The 23651-nt window shown below is 44.7% G+C and overlaps 2 protein-coding genes across 2 annotated transcripts; both read left to right on the plus strand.

The window, feature by feature from the left end:
- Positions 1–741: 741 nt before the first annotated feature.
- Positions 742–3893, plus strand: LOC126492597 (granzyme B-like). Its single transcript, XM_050129112.1, has 5 exons — positions 742–965; positions 1871–2018; positions 2450–2591; positions 2741–3001; positions 3551–3893. Exons 1-5 carry the CDS (start codon positions 911–913, stop codon positions 3692–3694), a joined length of 750 nt encoding a protein of 249 aa, XP_049985069.1. The 5' UTR covers positions 742–910; the 3' UTR covers positions 3695–3893.
- Positions 3894–9732: 5839 nt separating this feature from the next.
- Positions 9733–12990, plus strand: LOC126492603 (granzyme C-like). The gene is made up of 5 exons (XM_050129128.1): positions 9733–9893; positions 10927–11077; positions 11525–11660; positions 11825–12082; positions 12734–12990. The coding sequence occupies exons 1-5, from the start codon at positions 9836–9838 to the stop codon at positions 12875–12877; spliced, it is 747 nt and encodes a 248-aa protein (XP_049985085.1). The 5' UTR covers positions 9733–9835; the 3' UTR covers positions 12878–12990.
- Positions 12991–23651: the final 10661 nt, after the last annotated feature.

Below are 23651 nucleotides of genomic sequence, written 5' to 3' on the forward strand. Positions count from 1 at the left end.
AGAGAGAGAGAGAGAGAGAGAGAGAGAGAGAGAGAGAGAGAGAGAGAGAGAGAGAGGTTGCTGAGTTTTAGCAGCCTGGCTTGCTTCCTTATGTTGCACCATATCAGCAATTTAGTGACCTGACTGTCCTTTGGGAACCTTTCCAACCTTAGTTCATAGGTTTTCATGGGACAAATGTCAGCTTTCCTGAAGAAGGAGGAATGACTCAGGTTTTAGTCAGTCAGTGGTTCAACTCTCAGAGCCTGCAGCAATCTCTTATTTTTGGTCAATAAATGTCAAATGTGGGTTATTTCATTAGAAAGGGCTTTGTCACATGGAAGTTTTGAAGCTATGGTGTCAAATAGATTGACAGGTGTTGGTAGACCTATCTGTTACTGCCTTATCCATCACTCTACCATTGCCCTTCCCAGACTGTACTCTGGTCAAGGATGCCCCTGATAACCCCCCACCCCAGCACACACACACACTGGGTGGTCAGTTCACGCTTGGTTCTAGTACAAGAGATGAGCCTGAATGTGATCTGTTCTTTTGGACTCGGCAGTGTGGCATGGAAAGCATTGGCCTTCCACCAGTGGGAACTTGGGTTTCTGGGACTCTGATACAATACCTTACAAGCCCCGCCCTGTACCCTTGTGTTCCTGCCATGGGCTGTAACTGGCGGCTTTCTGAGTCATTGGCTGTGGGTTCTGCTGTGGTTACTTCATGGTTCTCACACAAACGCTCAGAAGACGTCACCAGGCAGAGACAGTAAGGGTAGGAGCTTTCATAGAAAGCCTTCCATGATAAAGCATCATAAAAACGAAGGAGGCACAAGGTCGCCGAGCCCACTCACCTCCTTCATCTGCTAGAGGTTAAAAGAGAGCAAGAGCAAAGCCCCAGACACGGGAACCTACTCGGCCTTCTAGAGAAGATGAAGCTCCTCCTGTTCCTGCTGGCCTTCTCTCTGCCCCCCAGGACAGAGGCAGGTGAGTGAACACCTCCTTAGTGGTCAGTTGTCACCACTGGAGGGAGGGCAGTGGTCTTTCTCAGGAAGAGCCACTGAGTGCTAGCCCTTCCCTGAGCCATATCTTGTCATCTGGAAAGTGGATTTTTTTTTTTTTTAGAAGTTTAAGGGTAGAAGGTAAAGAGTAGGAACTTGCAAAGCAGAGAACACTATGTTCTTCTGAAGCAGGCAGAATGGACCTGGTTCCGGCATCTCTGATGATACTTCCTCACCAAGCACTCATTAGAGAAACCTAGATCCCAGAATAGGCAGGGATGCTGGCCTCAGGATAAGTGCTTTTGCTGAATCCCAAGCCACTAGGTCCTTTCTTTCATCTCTGTGCCTCCCAGGCTTTTGTAGTCCCACAGTGTTCGAGCATGAGATACTCCCTGGGCAAGCGCTAATTTCTCTGTTTTCAAGAATGCCAGCAGCCGCATCTAGGAATGAGTGGGCGTCCTCACTCACGAAGCCAGTGACCTCTGCTGAGCACCTACTACGTGCCACGCCTGAAGAAATAGGAGGCCACGAAGTGTAGACTGAGCCTTGTCCCATAGAAAGCAGCCCTGTTCCATCACAGGCATCATGGAGCTGGGGAGGGAAGCACGGTTAGAGTCTCCGGGAACAGAAGTCGGGGACAGACATGATGGTTTTTAGCCTTTTCTTGCCCAGAGACTTAATCTTGCCTCCAACTATGTGGAAGAAAGATGGACAGACCAAGACCTACCTTTCTCTCCTTTTAGCGAAGGGGAACTTGAGGGCTTTCCTTACAGCCTGCTCCTAATTCCAGGCCTCCCCTGGTTCCTAAATGCCTAGCAAGTCAGGAGCCATTATGCAAAGCCCACCTGGTGGACTAGCAGGTGCTTACAAAACGGCTGGCTTTCCCTTCAGGGGAGATCATCGGCGGACATGAGGTCAGGCCCCACTCTCGACCCTACATGGCGTATCTTCAGATCATGGATCAGAATTCTCAGAAGAAGTGTGGTGGCTTCCTAATACGAGAGGACTTTGTGCTGACTGCTGCTCACTGTTCAGGGAGGTGAGGAGCAAGAAACAGCCCATCCCCTCCCCTCCCAGGAACATTCCACGGAGACCTCACCTTCTTCCTAAGGGGATTGGGATGACAGAGGACCCAGCAAGTCTCATGAGGGAGAAGCAGGCTGGCACCAGAGTGGCAGCTAAGGAATAAAGCACATTTAGACCGGGGGGGGGGGGCGTGGAGTGGTTAGCCCCACAGGACAAACCGAACAATACAGTGGGCTTCATCAGCACCCTGACCCTAAGCAATGTGGTGTACCAATGGTGCTTAGAATGCTATCATTTCTATGACTAACGCGCAGAAGCCACAGTCACTCCGTCCCCTCAGTTTCTCAGAGCTAGAGCACCACCATGGCCAGCACTTCCTTCCCTTCACACCTCCTGGGCTGCATCCTCTCTGAGTCCACATCTCTTATCTACATTCTACTCTAGGTACGGCTTAATCAATGTCACCTTGGGGGCCCACAACATCAAAGAAGAGGAGAAGACCCAGCAGATCATCCCTGTGGCAAAAATCATCCCACACCCCACATATAACGCTAAGAAAATCCTGAATGACATCATGTTGTTAAAGGTGAGACCGTTACCCTCAACATATTCCAGGGATCGCCCCTCCCCACCTGCTCTCATTCTGTTTCTTCCCTCCCTGCCACCCTGGCTTTCAAAGGGTCCCAGGCACCAGGCTCCTGGCTGAGCTGCTCTCTCCTGCCTCTTCCCCCACAGCTGAAGAAGAAGGCAAAGAGGACTAAAGCTGTGAAGCCCCTCAACCTGCCCAGCCGTAATGTCCAGGTGAAGCCAGGGGACGCTTGTTATGTGGCTGGTTGGGGAAAGCTGGCCCCAATGGGCACCTTTCCCGAAACACTACAAGAGGTAGAGATGACAATCCAGGAGGATGAGGAGTGTGAGTCTCACCTTCAAGGCTATTACAACAAAACCATTGAGATCTGTGCGGGGGACCCAAATAGCAAGCGTGCTTCCTTTTCGGTAAGTTGGATTGTCCTCCTCTCTGGGCTCCATGGGAGGAGGAAAGCAACCTGGGACCTAGAGACCAAGCATCAGGGACTCCTTTGCCCTCTGGCTGTGATCTTTCTCCCTGGAAACAGCAGGCCTCAGAGATGACAAGGAGCCTTGGTGAAGACAGTTGGTATAAAGCACGATTTGCTTGTGTCATTAACACAAGCAGGGGTCTCCTCAGAGCAGTTACCCACATTTGTCACCATTCTGCTCCTCCATGTTCACATCAGGCTCACTCGCCTGTCCCCATGTTCTTAAATAATAGCCTGGAGCTGCGAGTTCCATTTACCTTCATAGAGAGTAGATCACAGACCTGGAGAAAGTCAGGGCCTGGGCTCAGGAGGGAGGTGAAACAGTAACCCTGTCCATAATCAGAGTAGGGACCCCAGGCCTGCCCTCTGATGTCTCACAAGCAGAGCTCCCAAGTCGTACTCCTCGGAGAGGAGCCTTGGCATGAGAGAGCGGCTGGGACTAGGGTGAACAACAGCTCAGTCCTCTGTGAACCTTCTCCATTCACAGGGGGATTCTGGAGGACCTCTCGTGTGTAAAAAAGCAGCTGCAGGCATCGTCTCCTATGGACGTGCTAATGGTTCAACTCCAAGAGCCTTCACCAAAGTGTCAAGTTTCCTATCCTGGATAAAGAAAACGATGAAACGCAACTAACTACAGAGCAAACCAGACCCCTCCCTGACTCACCATCTTCCCTACAGCTGAGTCCAGGACTGTCCGAGGACAGAAGCCAGCATCTTAATAAAGGTCTCTTTGCTGAATTGGAAGACTGGTTTTTTTTTTGATTTGCAAATTTTATTCAAATTAACTTTGAAATAAATTGATTGCCAATCTTATTTTCAACTGTAAAAATTTGCACAGATCATAATAAATGAATTATTTTTAAAGTGTATGTTGTAGTATATTTTGTATTAAAAAAAAGTACCGTGTAATCATAAGCATTGAGATATCACATGGACAAACCCTGTGCTAGGCAGGCCAATGACATACTTCTGCTTTCTGCTCACCCCAACACCATACCCTCACAAAGCTTAGGCATGGCCATTGAGCAGCTCCTTTCAATGTGTCCCACTGTGCAGGGCCTGACCTTCTGACTGGCCCAAAGCTGAGTGTGGGTGTGTCTTGTCTTGGGGCTCAGGGTGAACTCTTTTCCTTCCCTGAGTCATATGGAAGAAAGGAGAGGGAAAACACCATGGGTCCTGAAGACAGGGGAGACAGAGCTGAGGTCACTGTGGATGGACCTTTCTGGGCAGGGCATCTTTGTCCCACGGCTTCATCATTAGGGTGACAGCAATTTCAGCAAGCCCTCTTGCTCATCTAGAATTTGTTTCTCTATCCTCTTCTGGGTACAGGGCTAAGCTTTGTCCAGCCTCCTAGTTCCACCCTCCTCTCTTCACGCCTACTCTAATGAGTCTATCTGTGCTTCACAGATCATGCAGATCTGAGGACATTCCCACCTTTTATTCTTCTTCAACCCAAGCCATGTGGGTTCCTTCCATCAAGGCCTCAGCCCTGTGGTTCCAGCCCAACTTAAACCCTGGTAGAGAGGTACTGCTCAAACGTCCAGGACAGAAGTGCCATCATAGAGGGTCCATGGAAGACAGGGCTTTCACTGTCTCTATCCAGAACCCTAGTCAGCTCAGTTCTTCCCGTGTGCTCAGCATCCATAGCAGCAGGGCCACTCAGCAGCCTGAGCCCCTCTGAGCCTGTTCATCTTAGCCACTGCTGGCCTCCAGGTTAAGATTCCCTGCTGCTCACCTGGCCTATGTCAGTCTTTGACACCCGGAAGGGTAAATAGCTAGAAATCTCTACTTTTCCATCAGTCAGTTCTGAAATGTATGAGTTTTGGAAATGACTGTAGTCTATCAGCTTCTACTGAGAAACTGTTCAGAAAAGAATCATTTTTACCTAGGGGAGAGGGCAGTGGGTAGAGAACAGTCTTGTTTTTATTTTAAAGGTAACAGATTCAGAGTCATTATACACATATAAATCCTAAGAGATTCACATATTCAGAAGCATAATTCAGAAACAGGATTATACATGAACCAAGGAGGCTGGAAAAAATAGAAAAATTTTTAAAAAAATGGTGTGAAGAAATACTTCTAATATTTAAACCTTCTTGGTTACTGCTGCATCCATAGTTCCAAAACTACTTGGGATTCTCATTTTCAGGAAGATCTTGGCATGAGACCATAGCCATAATGTGTGATTGTTTGTTAAAGAAAAGTCTTCCTGTGTTGGACTCACATTGCTAAAACAATCCAAGGTGCTAGGCATGGTTGCTTACACCTTAATCCAGCACTTGGGATGCAGAGGCAAGCAGATCTCTGAGACCAAGGTCAGCCAAAGCTATAGAGAGAGACTCTGTCTCAAAACAAATAAATTTAAAAATGCTTAATTAACTCAAATAAACTTCAAACTCCAAACAGCCTTGGCTTCAGGATCCAATCTTGTCAGATACTTAGCAGATAGCATGACTGGTAGCTATGGATTAATGGCTCCCTGTCCCAAACAGACAGAGCATCATGTTCTTCTTGGAGATGAAGTAAAGTCTCTCTTTGGGTCAGGTAACTTTCAAAGGCATGCTTTTATATAGAAAGAGATGTAGGTGGCGCACAATTCCTGATAGAGAACTGGAAAACAAACCCTGCCTTAGAGATATACTTAGATATACTAGTTCCTTTGGAGACAAAAAAAAAAAAAAGAATAAAAACAAGCAAGCAAGCAAACAAACAAACAAAAAACAAACCCAAAGAAGAGGCAGCATCAAAGAAAAACATGTATTAGAAATCATACAGTCATATATGTATTCAGTTTAGATGTCATATTTACTTTGGCATGTTTTATAACTTAAAATAACTTTGAAAACCATTATAGTGTTTCTGTTAGAGCGGAGACAGAAATGAATTTCTAGCAAGAGGAAGTAAATGACCCAACAACCAGAATCAACCATGTTAGGATGGAACCTGAACTGAGCTAAGGATTCCCTGGCCACCAAGGCACAAATGACCTCGATGTCTTCTAATCTGTGGTCAGTAACTTCCTGGCATCCCACACAAAAGACAAGCCCATGCTCTGACTCCCCATGGAGAGAAATTCCTGGGCTCCTCCCACAGCTGCATGGTGAAGGTGTTCAAAGTCAACTTGCTTTGCTCCCTTGAGCACACATTGGAGTAGATTCAGAGGCAGTAAATGCCTTAAACACAGACAGCTTCAGATTCCTCTGCTCTGTGGATGTATCTCTCAGCCTTCACATTTGCATAGAGCTCACTCAGCTCCCCTAACATCTGTAATGATGTTCTGCACCTGGGAAACGAAATGTTTCAACTCATCAAGACCCAACTTCTCTGCTCCCCCAGGGCATTGCAGTCCAGGAAGCCAGAGAGTACAAGACTCCCCTGAAGCACACAGAGCAGACACAACAACACAAGTCTTCTGGTTTGTGCTGGGGAATACATACTGGAATACCTTCATTGTCCTGTCCAACATTATTAATTTGCCAGCACCATTTTCCATGAACTTAGAGAATATAGAGTTTCTGTTCTGTATTTGTGTCCCATGGCACCTTTCTGTGGTTGTTTTTTAGTGATAATGTCCCTCCCACTCCAGACTCATGTATTTGGGTACCTAGTTCCCAGCTGATGATGCTGTTTGGGGATGTTAGGAAATGTGGCCTCGATGGCGGAAGTCCATTGCTGGGGCAGGCTTCAACTCATACCACTCCCAATTCTCTCTCTCTCTCTCTCTCTCTCTCTCTCTCTCTCTCTCTCTCTCTCTGTTTCTCTCTTTGTCATGCCAATGGTTGTGTGTAACTTAGTAAATGACATCATTCCTTATCGTCCTGCTCCTGCTGCCATGCCTTCCACTGATGCCTCACCTGAATCCCTATGTCCTAGTCTTTCTCCTAAAAGCTGCCATGGTCATGGTGCTTTATCACAGTAATAGGAAAGTAATTAATACATATGCTTTTCAGCAACATACATATTTTACCTTGACAGAAATGTAGGCATGGACTCATTTGCCTTATTTCTCAGGAGAATTTGGCCTGAAGCATTGTGGGAGAGTCCACAAAGAACACAACCCCTCTGCAGAATCAGGCTGCTCCTCTACATCATGTAGTTTGTCCTTTAAACGTGGGAATGACATTTTCCCTACAGCTAAGATACATGGATTCCAAATCACAGAGATGTGCAGCCAACTCCCCTCATAGAAATGACCAGACTCAATGGTCTTGGTGTCTGTGACAGATATGGCAATGCTCACCTGTAATTCCAGCCCTCCATGGCTGAGGAGGATAGAGCTTTCAAATTGAGCCTCAGTTGCAAAGTAAGATCACGTCCGGAGAATGAGCTTCTCTCTATACAACCTTGAGTGTGGATTGCCCAGAGGTCTTAATTCCTGAGAAATGAGTCCACCATAAGTAATGGATTAATTTATAGCTAGGTTATCAATTCTGATTTGCTGGGGAAATTGGTTTCATTGAATTGTCTCTCAAGGTGTAATGACTCCTAGTTGGGTGGCCCACGCCTTTAATCCCAGCACTTGGAAGGCAGAGGCAGGCAGATCTTTGTGAGTTTGAGGCCATCCTGGTCTACAAGAGTTAGTTCCAGGACAGGTTCCAAAGCTACAGAGAAACCCTGTTTTGAAAAACTATATATATATATAAAACTATATATATATATATATACACACACACATGTATATAAATATACTCCTAACAAAAGTCTATAATATATTTGTGTAGTGCAATAAAGGAAAAACCACCAAGACACCTTAACTATCAAGTTTAGAGTCACTGTAGCAGAGAGAGAATCCTTGTAGCTTAGACACTTGGGGTCAGAGCTCCCTGAACATCTTTCAAGAGATCATTTAAGTCCTCCTTAATGTGGGAGTCCCCTCTGTGTGTATTGATTACCATTAATGAATAAAGAAACTGCTTTGGGCCTGTTGATAGGGCAGAACTTAGGTAGGCAGGGAGGACAGAACTGAATGCTGGGAGGAAGAAGGTGGAGTCAGAGAGATGCTATGGAGCTGCTGCCAGAGTCAGACATATTGGACATATTGCTGGTAGGCTACAACCTCATGGTGATAAACAGATTAATAGAAATGGGTTAAATTAAGATGTAAGAGTTAGCCAATAAGAAGATAGAGCTAATGGGCCAAGCAATGATTTAAATAATATGGTTTCTGTGTGGTTATTTTGGTTCTGGGCAGCTGGGATGAACAAGGGGCTCCCTTCTCCAACATCCCCTCCCCACAACGACTCCCCAGCCCATTTGCTCCAAGACCCTGCTAACTTAATGCCAAGGATCACGACAACATGAATTCATTGCAATATGCAAATAATGAATTACATCATCCTCTTATCCCTGGATAATGAGCTGGAGAGATGGTTCAGTGGTTTAGAACACTCGTTGCTCTAGCAGAGGATTCAGGTTCAATTCCCAGCATCCGCGTGATGTCTCACAAGTATCCTGACTCCAGCTCCAGGGCATCCATTGTCCTATTCTGACCTCCATGAGTAACACACACACATGAACAGACATGCACATACACACACAGACACACACAGACAACGGAACACACACATATACCACACACATGCACACACATACACACATAGACACAGTTAGACACACACATACCACACACATGTGCATACTCACATAGACACAGTTAGACACACACACATACCACACACATGTGCATACACACACACACACACACACACACACACCTGTGTTCAGAGTAAGACCAGCCTGTCTCACCTCTCAGAACTGATCTCACACATCTCTAACCATCTGTGCTCTAAACTCAGATCCTCAGCTCACTCCAGTCAATATCAGCCTTTTCAAGGGCTGGGTCTTTGTCTGTCTCACTTCCAGATCTAGCCCACTAAATAATCACTCAAGAGCTAATCAAAGTCCTTGTTTATCTACAGAAAATCCTAGGGAATGTTGTAGAAAATACCACTTCAGTCTCCAGCAGGGAACCCAGTGCTGGCCTTTAAGTTCATATTACTGACTTTAAATTCAATCCTGAAGCTCTTGCTTAGAGATGAACATCAATATATAGTAAACAGGTAATTGATAAACATTATTTGTGATTCATTATTATATTTAACCATGTATGAGAGTAAGACGTGATCAATGGCCACAGGGTAAATACTTGCTTTTGAGACTTCTCTGTGACACCCTAGCAGTTTAGGAGAGTCAGAGTGAGTGAAAATTAATTCATCAGACTGTTCCAACAGATGTTCCTCAGTATGATCAGAAGTCTCAGAGGTGAATGAGAAGATGAACTGAAACTCTGCCTCTCCAGATAGGACACAGTATCAGCTCCTAATAAATACTGTATAATTTTGTCCGTGTATTTTTAGTGCTATAACTGTTTTGTGGTAAATTGGGTGTCATTTTCAAAAAAGAAAAGAGAGAAAGAAAAAAAACCAAAGAAATTAAAAAGAGATATTGCCAGAAAGGGAAAAAAATGTAAGCAATATAAAAAGCCAAACTTTTGTCTCAGTGCAGGCACAGTGGACTTGCTGGGGTCCAGGCCCTCCTCAACCACAACCTTACCCCCTCTTTTCCTGGTCTTTATCCAGGATTAGCTCAGAGGATGTCAGTGTGGTGACCGTGTCATTTTCACCCAAACCAGACAATGTCCTGAGCTAATAAAGCCAATCAGAGCAGAGCTGCACAGGTTTAAAAGGCCTGTGAGGTCACTGAGTGCTCACCTCCTTCATCCTTCAAGGGCTCTGTCCACTCTGACCTCCAACCCGAGCAGCCTCCTAAGAAGATGGATCGAGTCCTCATTCTCCTGACCTTTCTTCTGCTGCTTGGAGGAGCTGGTGCAGGTGAGTGAACACCCCTGTCCCAGAGATTCTATCCCATAATACCTCTGTGGAGTCTCTGCCCAGCTCTAGTCAGGAACTTCCTGCACTGAACCAGGAACTTTCTGAACCTCAGGTCCCAGACCAACCCAGACCTGGAAGCCTGTCACTGGCTAGATCGTCAACAAGGTCTGAAGAAGGGCGGTGTCCTCAGAGGACACTAGCTTCTCCCTGCTCTTTGTGTCACCTGGGGAGTGGATCATCTCATAAAAGAAAAGTAGCAGAGAATGTACGGTTACTAAAAAGTATACCATTAACTCTACTTCAGCCCAGATCCTGGGCAGCTTGAATCACCAGTCAGCAATGGGATAAGTACACTAATTCAAGAGTATTAGCATCATTTAGTGACCTCACCCCTCAGGCTGCTAAGGAAAGAGGTCCAGGCTGACACCGAACCCTCCACTGGATTTGCTCTCTAGTGTTTGTTGGCCTCTCTACTTTATGCATGTCACCAGCTATTCCCTTTATTCCAGCACACTCCTCCGATGTCCCCTAGGCTCTGGATCCCATTAATTCCGAATCACCAGTCCTCTAGCTAAGTAGAAATCATTCATTATGCAGCCAGAATTATTTACTGCGAACCTAGGATATGATGGGCACCAGAACAGGAGAACTTTAGAAAATCCCTCTCTAAAGACCTTGGGGTAAAAGGTGACAAATTTGGCAGAAATCAAGACATGAGAGGTCTCCAGAGAATCACTAATAGTGAAAGATTACCATGAGCCACACAGCCTTCCCTTGGTCTCTAGCATCATGAAGAAAGAAGTTTGTCCCTCCATGTATTTTTAAAGCAGGGACTGGAGGACAAGTCCTACCCACCCCTTCTCAGAACAGGGCACTGAGGCTTCATACTCAGCAAAGATCACTCTATGTGCAAGGAATTCTGACCACAATAGTCTTGGGGAACTGTAGATCTCACCCCATCACCCCTCCCTAGATCTTCCCTCCTACCTCATCTGCTGCTCCCAGACACCTCATATTCTTGCCTTTCTTTCAGAGGAGATCATCGGGGGCCATGAGGTCAAACCCCACTACCGCCCCTACATGGCGTTTATTACATTTGTGAAAGATGATGGCAGAAGTGATGGCTGTGGAGGCTTCCTGGTGCGAGACAACTTTGTGCTGACAGCTGCTCACTGCATGGGAAGGTGAGGAGGAGCAGCCCATGATTTCTGAGACCCTAACAAGAGTTTTCATCCTCTACTCATGGATGCTTTTGTGAGAGCTCACTAGAGGGCGGGGCTGTGACAATGGAAGTCTGTCATTAGGGAAACTTAGAGGTCACAGGGTGAGGGGTCAGAGGCAGCAGCACAGTTGAGTTGAAAGCAACTACACTGGTCAGACTATAGCAGTGACTGAGGTTGAAAGTGCACATTCAGAGTCAATACAAACGTTGGAATATTGCTGAGAAGCAAGAGGGAACCTCTAGGAGTCTAGTGTCCTTGAGAAGATGAAAGCAGTAGTTCACACCCTGAGGCCCTTTTGTCCCCTCAGTCCCCTCAGCTAGAGCCCCATCTGCCCGCCCAGCCTCTTACAGCTCCTGCACTGTGTCCTCTCTCACTCCACATCTCCCATCTGCACTCTGCTCTCTACAGCGCAATGAGAGTCACTCTAGGAGCCCATGACTTCAAGATGCGGGAGGAGACCCAGCAGGCCATCCCTGTGGCAAAAGCCATCCCACACCCAGACTACAATCCTAAGGATGGCTCCAATGACATCATGCTCTTAAAGGTGAGAACTGCCCCCACAGCTCTCTGTGCTCTGCTTGCTGCAGGGATCGCCCCTCCCCTCCTGCTCTCATTCTGTTCCTTCCCTCCCTGCCATCCTGGCTTTCAAAGGGTCCCAAGCCAGCAGGCTCGTGGTTGAGCTGCTCTCTCCTGATTCTTCCCCCACAGCTGGAGAAGAAGGCCAAGAGGACTAAAGCTGTGAAGCCCCTCAACCTGCCCAGGCGTAATGTCCAAGTGAAGCCAGGGGACGTATGCTATGTGGCTGGTTGGGGAAAGATGGACCCAAAGGGTGACTTTTCAAACACACTTCAAGAGGTAGAGCTGACAGTCCAGAAGGACCAGGAGTGTGAGTCTCGCTTTCAAGGTTACAACAAAGCCACTGGGATCTGTGTGGGGGACCCAAATGTCAATCGTGCTTTCTTTAAGGTAAGTTGGATTGTTCTCATCTCTTGGCTCCATGGGAGGGGAAAAGCAATCTGGGACCTAGATACCAAGCATCAGGGACTCCTTTGCCCATTGACTGTGATCTTTCTCCCTGGAAACAGTAGGAAGGAACTCGTAAGTAGTCAGGTCCTCAGAGCTGACAAGGAGGCAGCCAGTACAGAGGATTTGCATAGTCCTCCTGTCACCTAGACCCAGGCTTTAGTAAGCTGTACTCTGTGTGTGTGTGTGTGTGTGTGTGTGTGTGTGTGTGTGTGTGTTGTTACCACAAGCAGGGTCTCCTCAGAGCAGGCACCCACATTTGTTAATGGACTGGTCCTCCATGCTTACATCAGGCTCACTCACCTGTCCCCATGTTCTTAAACAATGGCCTGGAGCTGAGGGTGTGACACACACCTTCATAGGGAGTGAATCACAGACCTGCAGAAAGGGCAGAGGCCGGGCTCAGGAGGGAGGTGAAGCAGTAAGCCTGTCCACAATCAGAATGGGAAACCCAGGGGCCAGAGGCCTGCCCTCCAATCTTCCACAAGCTGAGCACACAAGTCATACTCCTCATAGAAGAGCCTTGACATGAGAGGGAGGCTGGGACTAGGGTGAGCAACAGCTCAGTCCCCTGTGACCCTTCTCCACTCACAGGGCGATGATGGAGGACCTCTCGTGTGTAAAAAAGCAGCTGCAGGCATTGCCTCTTTTGGTGGTCCTGATGGGTCTGCACCCATGGTCTTCACCAGAGTGTCAAGTTTCCTATCCTGGATAAAGAAAACAATGAAAAGCAGTTAACTACGGAGCAAACCAGACCCCTCCCTGACTCACCGTCTTCCCTACAGCTGAGTCCAGGATTGTCCTTGGACAGAAGCTAGCAATTCAATAAATGTGTCTTTGCAGAATCATAAGACTGGTTTTCTGTTCATTCACATGGACCAATTCTGTGCTAGGCAGGCCAATGGCACACTTAATATCTCTGCTCACCCTAACATCATACCCTCCCAAAGCTCAGGCATGGCCATTGCCTGGCTCCTTTTTACTTGGCCCACTATGCAGTGCTTGCCCTCTGACAGGCCCAATGCTGAGTTTGGGTGTCTTTTGTCTTGGAGCTCAGGGTGAATTTTTTCCCTCCTCTGTCATGCGGAAGTAAGGAGAAGCAACGCACCATGGGTCCTGGGGATGTGGAGACAGAGCTGAGGTCACTGTGGTGGATGGACCTTCCTGGGCAGGTCATCTGTCCCACAGCTTCACCAATAAGGTGACAATTTCAGTATCCCCTCTTGCTCATCTAGAGTTTGTTTTCCTAGCCTCCTCTGGGTACAGGGTCAAGCTTTTTCTAGTCTCCTAACTGCACCCTGCTCTCTTCATGCTGGTTCTGATGAGTCTGTCAACATCTGTGCTTTACAGATCATGCAGATCTGAGGACATTCCTACCTCTTACAACCCAAGCCAAGTGTGGTTCCTTTCATTAGTGCCCCAGCCCTGTGGTGCCAGGCTAAATCACAACCTGGCAGGGAGGGGTCTCTCAAGGTACAAGCTACAGGTGGCATCACAGTGGGTCCATGGATGTGTGGGCTCTCATTGTCTCTCTCCAGAACCCTGTACCCCACCTCCTATATGCCTAGGCCTAGGGAAGCTCTTCCCAGTCAGTTCAGCTCTTTCCGTGTGCTCAGCATCCATAGCAGTAGGGTCACTCAGCAGCCTGAGCCCCTCTGAGCCTGTTCATCTTAGACACTGCTGGCCTCCAGGTTAAGACTCCCTGCAGCTCACCTGGCCTATGGCAGTCTTTGACATCCGGAAGGGTAAATAGCTAGAAATCTCTACTTTTTCATCAGTCAGCACTGGCGTGTACGAGACTTGCAAATGACTTTCAGAAATTAGCTTCTCCTGGGAAGCTATTGAGAAAAGCCTCTTTTCCATCTAGGATATAGGGCAGTTCCTACAGAATAATACGATCGAGACAGCCTCATTGTATTCATTTAAAAAGTAACAGACACAGCCATTGTGCAGATTGCAATTCTAAGAGATGCACATATTTTGCAGAGTAATTCAAAAAACAGTACTAAACATAAATCAAGGAGGCTGAAAAAAGTAGAAAAAAAAAGCAAAACAAAAAAACGGTGTGGAGAAGTTCCTGTAATATTTAGACGTTCCTGGGTCCTGCTGCACCCATTGTTCCTAAGACTATCTGGGACTCTCACTGTCAGGAAGATTATGGCATGTGACTGGAGCCAGAATGTGTGGCTGCTTGTTAAATGAAATTCTCCCTGTGTTGGACTCATGTTGCTAAAACAATCCAAGGTGCCAGGCATGGTTGCTCATGCCTTAATGTAGCACTTGGGAGCAAGAGGCAGGCAGATCTCTGAGCCCAAAGCCAGCTGAGGCCTTACAGAGAGAATCTGTCTCAAAACAAACAAATAAAAATTACTTAAATTAACTAAAATAAACTTTAAACTCTAAGCAGCCTTGGCTTCAGGGTCCTGTCCTGTCAGACCCTTAGCAGATGAACATGACTGGTTGCTACAGCTTAATGGGTCCCTGTCCCAAGTAGACAGAGCGCCACGTTCTTCTGGGAGATGAAGTAAAATCTTGCTCTAGACGAAGCAACTTTCAAAGACACACTTTTATATATGAAGAGATGTAGGTGGCACACAGTTTCTGACAGAGAACTGGAAAACAAACCCTGCCATGGAGATACACTATGGGCCTAACTCTTTTGAGGACAACAGAAACTAAGAAGAGTGAAGAATCAAAGAAAAAGGCTTGTTAGAAACCACACAGTCACATATGACTGCAGTTTAGATGTCATATTTATTTTGAGGGGATAGTTCTATGGCTTAAAATAACTTTGAAAACCATTACTGTGCTTCCGTTAGAGAGGAGACAGAAATAAATTTCTATCAAAGGTAGTCAATACCTCATAAACAGCATCAACCATATCAGGATGGAGCCTGAACTGAGCCTAGGATTCCCTGGCCACCAAGACACAAGTGACCTCAATGTCATCTAATCTGTGGTCAATAACTTCCTGGCATCCAACACAAAGAAGAACCCATACTCAGACTCGCCCCGGAGAGAAACCCCTGGGCTTCTCCCACAGCTGCATGGTGAAGGTGTTCAAAGCCACCTTGTTTTGTTCCCTTGAGCACATATTGGAATAGATTCAGAGGCAGTAAATGCCTTAAACACAGACAGCTTCAGATTCCTCTAGTCTGTGGATGTGTCTCCCAGTCCTCACCATTTGCATAGAGCTTACTCAGCTCCCCTAACATCTGTACTGATGTTCTGCACCTGGGACAGGAAGTGCTTCAACTCATCAAGACCCAGCTTCTCTGTTCCTCCAGGGCATTGCAGTCCAGGAAGCCAGAAGTACTGCAAGACACCACTGATGGATACAGACACAGACCAGAAACAATAACACATGGTCTTGTGGTTTGTGCCGGGGAATACATGCCGGTATACCTCCATTGTCCTGTATAATGTCATTCTTCTGCCAGCACCATTTTCTGGGGACTTAGAGAATATGGAGTTAACATTCTGTATTTGTGTCCCATGCCACCTTCCTGTGGTGTTTTTAGTAAACATATTCCTGCTCTCCCCTTCCATGCTAGGTTCATGTATTTGAGCACCTGGTTCCCAGTACAAGATGCTGTTTGGGGATGTTAGGAAATATGGCCTTGATGAAGGAAGTTCATTTCTGGGACAGGTGTTGACTCACACCATTCCCAATTCCCTCCCTTCCTCCCTCCCTCCTTCCCTCCCTTGCTCCTTACCCAGCCTTCTCTCTTTCTCTCTCTGTCATGCCCATGGTTGTGTGTAACTTAGTAAATGACATCATTCCTTATCGTCCTGCTCCTGCTGCCATGCCTTCCACTGATGCCTCATCTGCATCCCTATGTCCTAGTCTTTCTCCTAGAAGCTGCCGTGGTCATGGTGCTTTATCAGAGTAATAATAAAGTAACTAATACACATGCATTTCAGCAACATACATATTTTACCTTGACAGAAATGCAGGGATGGATTCATTTGCCTTGTTTCTCAGGAGTATTTGGCCTGAAGCATTGTAGGAAAGCCCACACAGAACACAGTTCCAACTGAGTGACAACTATCAGCAGGATCAGGCTGCTCCTCTACATCATGTAGTTTGTCCTTTAAGTCAGGAATGACATTTTCCCTACAGGTATGATCCATGGATTCCACATTACAGAAATGTGCAGCCAACTCCCCTCTTAGAAATGATCAGACTCAAGTGTTCTGGCTTCTGAGTGAGGGATGGTGATGCTCACCTGTAATTCCAGCCCTCCATGTGCTGAAGTAGGAAGATTGAGCTTTCAAACTCAGCCTCAGCCGCAAAGTAAGATCCTCCTGTCCAGAGAATGAGCTTGTCTCTATAGAACCTAGACGTCTTAATTCCTGAGAAATGAGTCTACCATAAGTAATGAATTAAGTTATAGCTAGGTCATCAATTCTGATTGCCAAGGGAAAGGGGACTCTCTGAATTGTCTCTCAGAGTTCGACATTTTCTAAAAAGGTTCATGATATATCTGTGTAGCATGATAAAGGAAAGACCACCAAGACACCTTAACTATCCAGTTTCGAGTCACTGTAGCAGAGAGAGAATCCTTGTAGCTTAGACAAGGTCCAAGTTCCAAGGCCGACTACTCCTGAGAAACATGGCAAATGAATTCATTCCTGCATTCCCCTCAAGGTAAAATATGTATGTTTGAGGTCAGAGTTCCATGAAAAGCTTTCCAGAGATCATTAAGTCACCCTCTCCACAACAACTCCCCAGTCCATTTCATCAAAAACCCTGCCAACTTAGTGACATCCCGAACTCACTGCAATATGACACCAGGAAACCATGTTGTGACAACTGACACCTTCTTATTGTAGTTTGCGTGGTCTACAAGAGAGGTAGAAAGTTTGGATTTGATCCAAGCATGTCCTGTTTCCCCCCAGTGTCCTTAGAATGTTAGTTAATGCAAGTCATCATGAACAGCTACTACAGAATTTTCATAGAATTTCACCTAAGTAACTGACGTGTTCCCTAGTATAGGGCGAAATTTGAATAAATAGAACTCCTTTTGCCTCCCTGTGCTTTTTCCCCCCAATACCAATATATGTGTGTTTTATAGAGCTACTTTCCTTATCAAATGTCAGGCTAAAAATTTTTTTTATTAAATCACACATTTTCAGGCTTGAAAGTGGTGTTATATGTATATGATGTCAAATGATTAAATTAAGTTACTTGACATCTCTACAAACTCAAATAGCTTCCATTTGTGTAGTGAGAACCTATATTTGTTTGATAGATGTTTGGAAATGCACGATGCATTATTAACATACAGAGATCCTGAGTTCAATTCCCAGCAACCATGTGGTGTCTCATAACCATCTTTAATGGGATCTGGTGCCCTCTTCTGGCATGCAAGCAGAACATTATATACATAATAAATAAATCTTAAAATAATTTTTTAATAGTAAGTACATGTACAAATATACACAGTTGAATTCAGGTTGCATACACATATATATATACATACAGAGTTAAATGTAGCTTATATTCATACATAACATTAAATCAAAAGTCACATGCATGCACACACACATATATTAAACAGGAGTTGAAAGCAGATGCTCTTCTGGGTTCTACCAAAAGCATGCCACTGTGCAAAATACAACAGATGTAAGAGAGTCAGTATGAGGAATTTAGAGACAAAAATGTAACTAAAAGGCAAGAGGAGGCAGAGCACCTTCAGTAAAGATGGCAAGTAGGTTACCGGCCCTGCCCTTAGTCAAGATGGCGGTGGTCATCTATAGCAAAGGTAGCAGTGAGATCATCTGACCTGGCCTCCTTGCCCTTAGTCAAGATGGCGTTGGTCACTTGGTGCAAGTCGCAGAGAAGCCACATGCTTTTTAGAGCAGCCCAGCAAATTTTAAACAGGTCCAAATAACAAGAGAGACATACAGGACATGTAGAACATACATTTCAAACAGGATCACATCTGTATATCCTCACCATTCACACATTCTTTCATATATGAAGTAGACAGGAAAATTCCGCAGCACTGCTAGCCCACAGTAGGGTGGGAAGAGGGACCATCAGAGACAGGGCTCCCTGAACAGTGGGGATAGGACAGGTAGAAGAGAGATAGATCCACCCCAGTTTGGGCTTTACTGTGGTGGAAGGCGGCAGGGGTGCCGGTGGGACAGAGTTTAGCAGGGCTGGATTACACACTGGGAATAAAAGGCAGACAGAAAAACAGAAGGGACAAAGATCAGAGGCCTCACTTTCAACTATGGGTCATGGGCAGGATGTTATGAGGAGTGGGAGTGGCAGTTTCCACGAGTGAGGAAGGGATCATCCTTTAGACTCCAGTGTCCCAGAAACTGACATGGGAACACCAGACATGAATGGCGCGGGCTGCCCTTGCAGTCCATCAAGCACAAAGGCAGGGGTCGGGGGCTCTGAGTCCCTGGGATTGTAGGTGCCCAGTACTGGGTCTTTTGGAGCAAAGCTGGAAGGCGAGGACCCCTCAGGCTAAATGAATCCTTACTCATGAAAGCAGTGAGCCTGAACCTGAACTAAAGTGAGCTCCTGGTGTCTTCCCTGCCTGCCACAGGGGAAGAATACAAGCCTAGGAGCATGGCCAGGGACACTGCCATTTGCTACACTCTGTGTGAAATGGAGACCAGTCAAGCTGCTAACTCAGACCCACGTCCACAGATAGGAAAGAGGGTCCTGTCTGTCACATGATGAATAAGCCCCATAGAAGAAAACTTCTAACCCATAGAAGGACATGCCTGTGAAAGTAGAAGAAGTTTACAGAACACCAAATAAACTAGGGCAGAAAATAATTCCACTTGCCACATAGTAATAAAAGCACTAAAAGTACAGAAGAAAGAGTATTAAGAGCTGCAAAGGAAAAAAGGACAAGTAACACATAAAGGCAGACCTATCAGAATCACACCTGAATTCTTAATGGAAACAATGAAAGTCAGAAGGTCCTGAATGGATGTTCTGCAGACACTAAGAGACCACGGATGCCAGACCAGACTATTATACCCAGCAAAGCTTTCAATCACCATAGAAGAAGAAATCAAGATATTCCATGACAAAATGAGATTTAAACAATGCTTATTCACAAATCCAGCCCTATCAAAAGTTCTGGAAGGAAAATTCTAACAAAGGAAATTAGCTTATACCCACAAAACATAGGCAATAGATAATCTCACAACAGCAAAACCCAAAGAAGGGAAACATACATACACAATACTACCAACAACACAAAACCAGAAAATAACAGGAACTGATGATCATTGATCATTAATATCTCTTAATGTCAATGGTCTCAATTTGCCTATAAAAAGACATAGGCTAACTGAAATATGAAAAGAGCATCCATTTTTCTGCTGTATACAAGAAATGCATCTCAACTTCAAAGACAAACATTACCTCAGAATAAAAGGTTGGGAAAAGATTTTTCAATCGAATGGACCTAAGGAACAAGACGGAGTAGCTATCCTAATAGCTAACAAAATAGATTTTAAATTTAAATTAATCAAAAGAGATGAAGGACATTTCATATTCATCATAGGAAAAATTCAACAAGATCAAGTCTCAATTCTGAACTTCTATGCCTCCCAAACAAAGGCACCTTCATTTGTAAAAGAAACATTACTAAAGCTTAAGTCATACATGAATTTAACAGATATCTATAGAACATTCTACCCACAAAAGAATATACCTTCTTCTCAGTACCTCAAGTGATGTGACAGACTTTATTGACTTCCCTTGGGAGGCCTCACCCTCTGGGATGACTGGTTAGGAGGTAGGGTAGGAGGATGGTGTGGGAGTGGGAGGAGGGGAGGGAGAAGGAACTGGGATTGGCATGTAAAATAAAAGAGATTGTTTTTTAAAATGAAGAAAAAATAAAAAATATTGAGTGCTATAGACTTTGGATCTAGTATATTTTGGTTTGTGTTCTTATTTATTTATAAGGTTTTATTTTAATAATATTTCTGGGTGGGAAAGTGGGTGGATCTGGATGGAAATTGAGGGAGTCAACCATGCTCAGAATATATTATATGAAAAAAATAATACTTTCAATTAAATTTTCTTAAAAAAGGAAGTAAAGAAAAAAAGCCACTCAATTTGTATAGACCAGCTCAGAGTGTTTTGGTGACCTGAGGGCTGCATGTTGTCCAGAATTGGTATTCATACAGCCCAACATAAAGTCATAAGCTCCCTGAGAACATTATGAGATGTGTGTGTGTGTGTGATTGTTTTAGTAACTATATTGTGACTCTGAGCACGAAGTTTGTAGATGACAACATGTTCCAGTATCGTGTAAAGTGATACTGTGTGCTCTTGCTATTGACACACATGTTTGACTTTAGTTTGATGGTAGAATGAGGCTTCAGCTGTTTCATCCTGCAACTGCAAATGGTCAAATTGACACTATAAAATTTGCACGTGCTCCTAGTAACGTAATAAATGAAATGCAGAAATTATCAATGATGTTTTATTCTACTGTTGCAGACAATGGGTGTTTAATGCTCTTTGGAAAACCAGCAAGCCTTCTTCTTCATCATTAAGAGCACACACATCTCAGCCGTGCCTCACACACCATCCCCACCCACCATTCTTACACTCAGCTGTCACTTTGCACTGCACCCGCAGCTGAGATGTTGCCATATCAAACCTTGTTTTCTTTTTTCTTGTCAATTTTCATAATAAAAGTAAATATAGTTCCTTATCTATTATTATATATAATCACAGCATGACTTCTATAACATCATATAAGAAAACTGAACTCAAAACAGAGGGAAGTTGGCGATGGTGGCGTACACCTTTAATCCCAATACTGAAGAACAGAGACAGGAGGATCTCTTATTTCAAGCCCAGCATGGTCTACACAGCAAATTCCAGGACAGCCGGGACTACACAAATATCCTGTCTCAACAACGACAAAAAGTAAGAAGGAAACTTGAGAGGAACCCATAAAATTAAGAGAAGACAGTGCAATCACCACACTAGACTCATGATTAATGATAGGTCCTTGCAGAGGTCATCAAGAAAATGTATGCACAAAGAAGATTTCAGTGGGGAAAGAAGGGGAATAAGACAGGAAAATTGTGGGTAAAAATAACCAAAGTACATCGATTACATGTATGAAGTTGCCAAAGGAAAAACAGTGTTTTTAAAAGAAAATTTAGTGGAGAAACATTAAATCATCATCAGGACAGAATTTCAAAAGGGACAAGGGATAAAATCATCTCCAAATGCCAGGAATTCCTAAAAAGTGTTCGTGCTAACCACGGTGACATCATTTACATTCCATAAATAAGATGGTCAAACTAAGAATATCACCAAAACATTACCAAGCTACTTCCTGTGTCATCAAAAATATTTGTGCCAGAGCTTGAGAATGAAAACTAACTTACAGAGGGAAGCTTTTAGTCAATTTGACTGCTCACTTCATCTTTAAGGGATAGCCAGCCTGTCAACACTGTATTTCAAACCGTAAGTGCTCCAGGTGGAGGTGGAATTATGGAAAGCTCAAACCGTCTGCATTTCAACACGGCAAAATGCAGTTTTGTGACAGTACTGTAGTCTTGCTATTACATTTGGCAAGAGAATTGAAAACAGATCTGAAGGTTTCCAAAACTAATGTCACTATTTTGATATGTTCCCAAGTTCATTTTACTCAGCATGTTTGTTACCTGCTGATTTTCAAATGGAATGCCTAGAACTGCGATCTTCTATTCCACCTATGAGAATATTTTTGCTCACGTCTCTTCACATTCTTTCCAGGGCAGTTATAGGTCCTTCTCAGAGACTAGCACGCACACTTCACAACCACACTTTGTATTCACACTGGCACTTTCCCCCAGCACCTGCATGTGTGAGCAACTACTTTTAAGAACTGAGTGCACAGGATTGGAGAGATGCCTGTAAGTCTTAACAGAACACACTTCTCTTGCAGAGGACCTAAGTTCAATTCTGAGCACCCATGTTGAATGTCTCATAACACTTGTAACCTCAGTTCCTCTGGCCTCCAAAGGCACCTGTACTCAAGTGTACATGCCCAAATCCAAGCACAGACACAAACTCAGACACATACACATAATCAAGGGGTAAAAATCTTTTAGATAAATGTTTCTAGATATAACAAGGGACCTACACCCGTGAAATCTCAGCAATATTACTGCTTAAACAAGACCTGAACAATGACTACACCAGTTGACCTTCTACAGTATTTGGGGGAAAACCAAGGGCCCCATCCCAAGATGAAGAGCAACAGGCAATTATAAGTGCTGAGAGAGGGAGAAATAGTCTTCCCCAAAGATGAGTCCCCTTAATAGTTTTCTAATCCCAAGTGGTCAGACCTAAGAATTATGCATTCAAGCAACAATAAAGCAACTCTGTAGGCTGGATTTATATTTATTCCCTTGTTTGTGTGAGAGAAAGAGAGAGAGTGAGAGAGAGAATGATAATAAAGAATAAGAGGCCACAATCTGAAGGGGATGGAGAGGATTTAGAGGGATAGTGGAGAGAATGTTATAATTCAATTTTAATTTTCTTTTAATTTAAAATGTTAAACACACTAGTCATAAAATTAGAACTAAAATATCTCAGTCCCACCTTAGAAATTCACTGAGTTCAGAGCTATGCCCATTAGGCTGGGGAGTGAAGCATTTCTTGCTCAAAAGCAATGTCGAATATCCCACAAAATTCACGTTGTCCTCCTTTGCTTTTATGACAAAAGCATACCAAAATAAATGATACTTTTTTATTTATTCATTTATTAAAGATTTCTGTCTCTTCCCCACCCCCGCCTCCCATTTCCCTCCCCCTCCCCCAATCAAGTCCCCCTCCCTCGTCAGCCCAAAGAGCAATCACGGTTCCCTGCCCTGTGGGAAGTGCAAGGACCACCCACCTCCATCCAGGTCTAATAAGGTGAGCATCCAAATGTGTACAATTTCTTTATTAGATATTACAAACATGGAACCTGCTCCATAGTTTTGAAAAATTCTGTATAAATGGGCACCGTATAATTAGGATTATTTTATTCTCTAGACTTTTGTTGCTTGCCTGTATGTGCAGATATTGTGTCACTTATATATGGTCCCTTTCCAGGGGGAAGCAACTTCTTTCATTACAGCTTGCATTCGTAATGCGTAGTTCAAAACCCCTTCACTATGGCCCAGAACACCCAAAAGGCTACATACCCATAGACCAGGTCATTAATTTTGACCCAATCAATATCAGGACTGCAGTTCACAACTAGGACAAGAAAACCTCTCTTGGTCATAAAGTAGGAAAGAAGGAAATTCAAAAATAAAACATAAAGCTGTGGTGGTAAAGCAGGACCTGACATGCTCTGGGTTATCTGGATGTGCATAGACACACACACACATGCAAGCACATGCACGCACACACACATGCATGCCCACACACGCATGCACGCACACACACATGCAAGCACATGCACACACACATGCATGCCCACACACGCATGCACGCACACACACATGCATGCACATGCACGCACACACGCACACA

This window comes from Alexandromys fortis, unplaced genomic scaffold (genome assembly GCF_014885135.2).
Source record: "Alexandromys fortis isolate MF-2015 unplaced genomic scaffold, M_Fortis_MF-2015_v1.1 scaffold_308, whole genome shotgun sequence".
NCBI lineage: Eukaryota > Metazoa > Chordata > Mammalia > Rodentia > Cricetidae > Alexandromys > Alexandromys fortis.

Bases quoted from the DNA above. Each gene is read 5' to 3' on its own strand.
- LOC126492603 (XM_050129128.1), top strand. From the start codon at position 9,836: ATGGATCGAGTCCTCATTCTCCTGACCTTTCTTCTGCTGCTTGGAGGA. The intron at 11,661-11,824 runs GTGAGAACTGCC...CTTCCCCCACAG, and splicing joins ATGACATCATGCTCTTAAAG to CTGGAGAAGAAGGCCAAGAG. The intron at 12,083-12,733 runs GTAAGTTGGATT...CTCCACTCACAG, and splicing joins TCAATCGTGCTTTCTTTAAG to GGCGATGATGGAGGACCTCT.
- LOC126492597 (XM_050129112.1), top strand. From the start codon at position 911: ATGAAGCTCCTCCTGTTCCTGCTGGCCTTCTCTCTGCCCCCCAGGACA. The intron at 2,592-2,740 runs GTGAGACCGTTA...CTTCCCCCACAG, and splicing joins ATGACATCATGTTGTTAAAG to CTGAAGAAGAAGGCAAAGAG. The intron at 3,002-3,550 runs GTAAGTTGGATT...CTCCATTCACAG, and splicing joins GCAAGCGTGCTTCCTTTTCG to GGGGATTCTGGAGGACCTCT.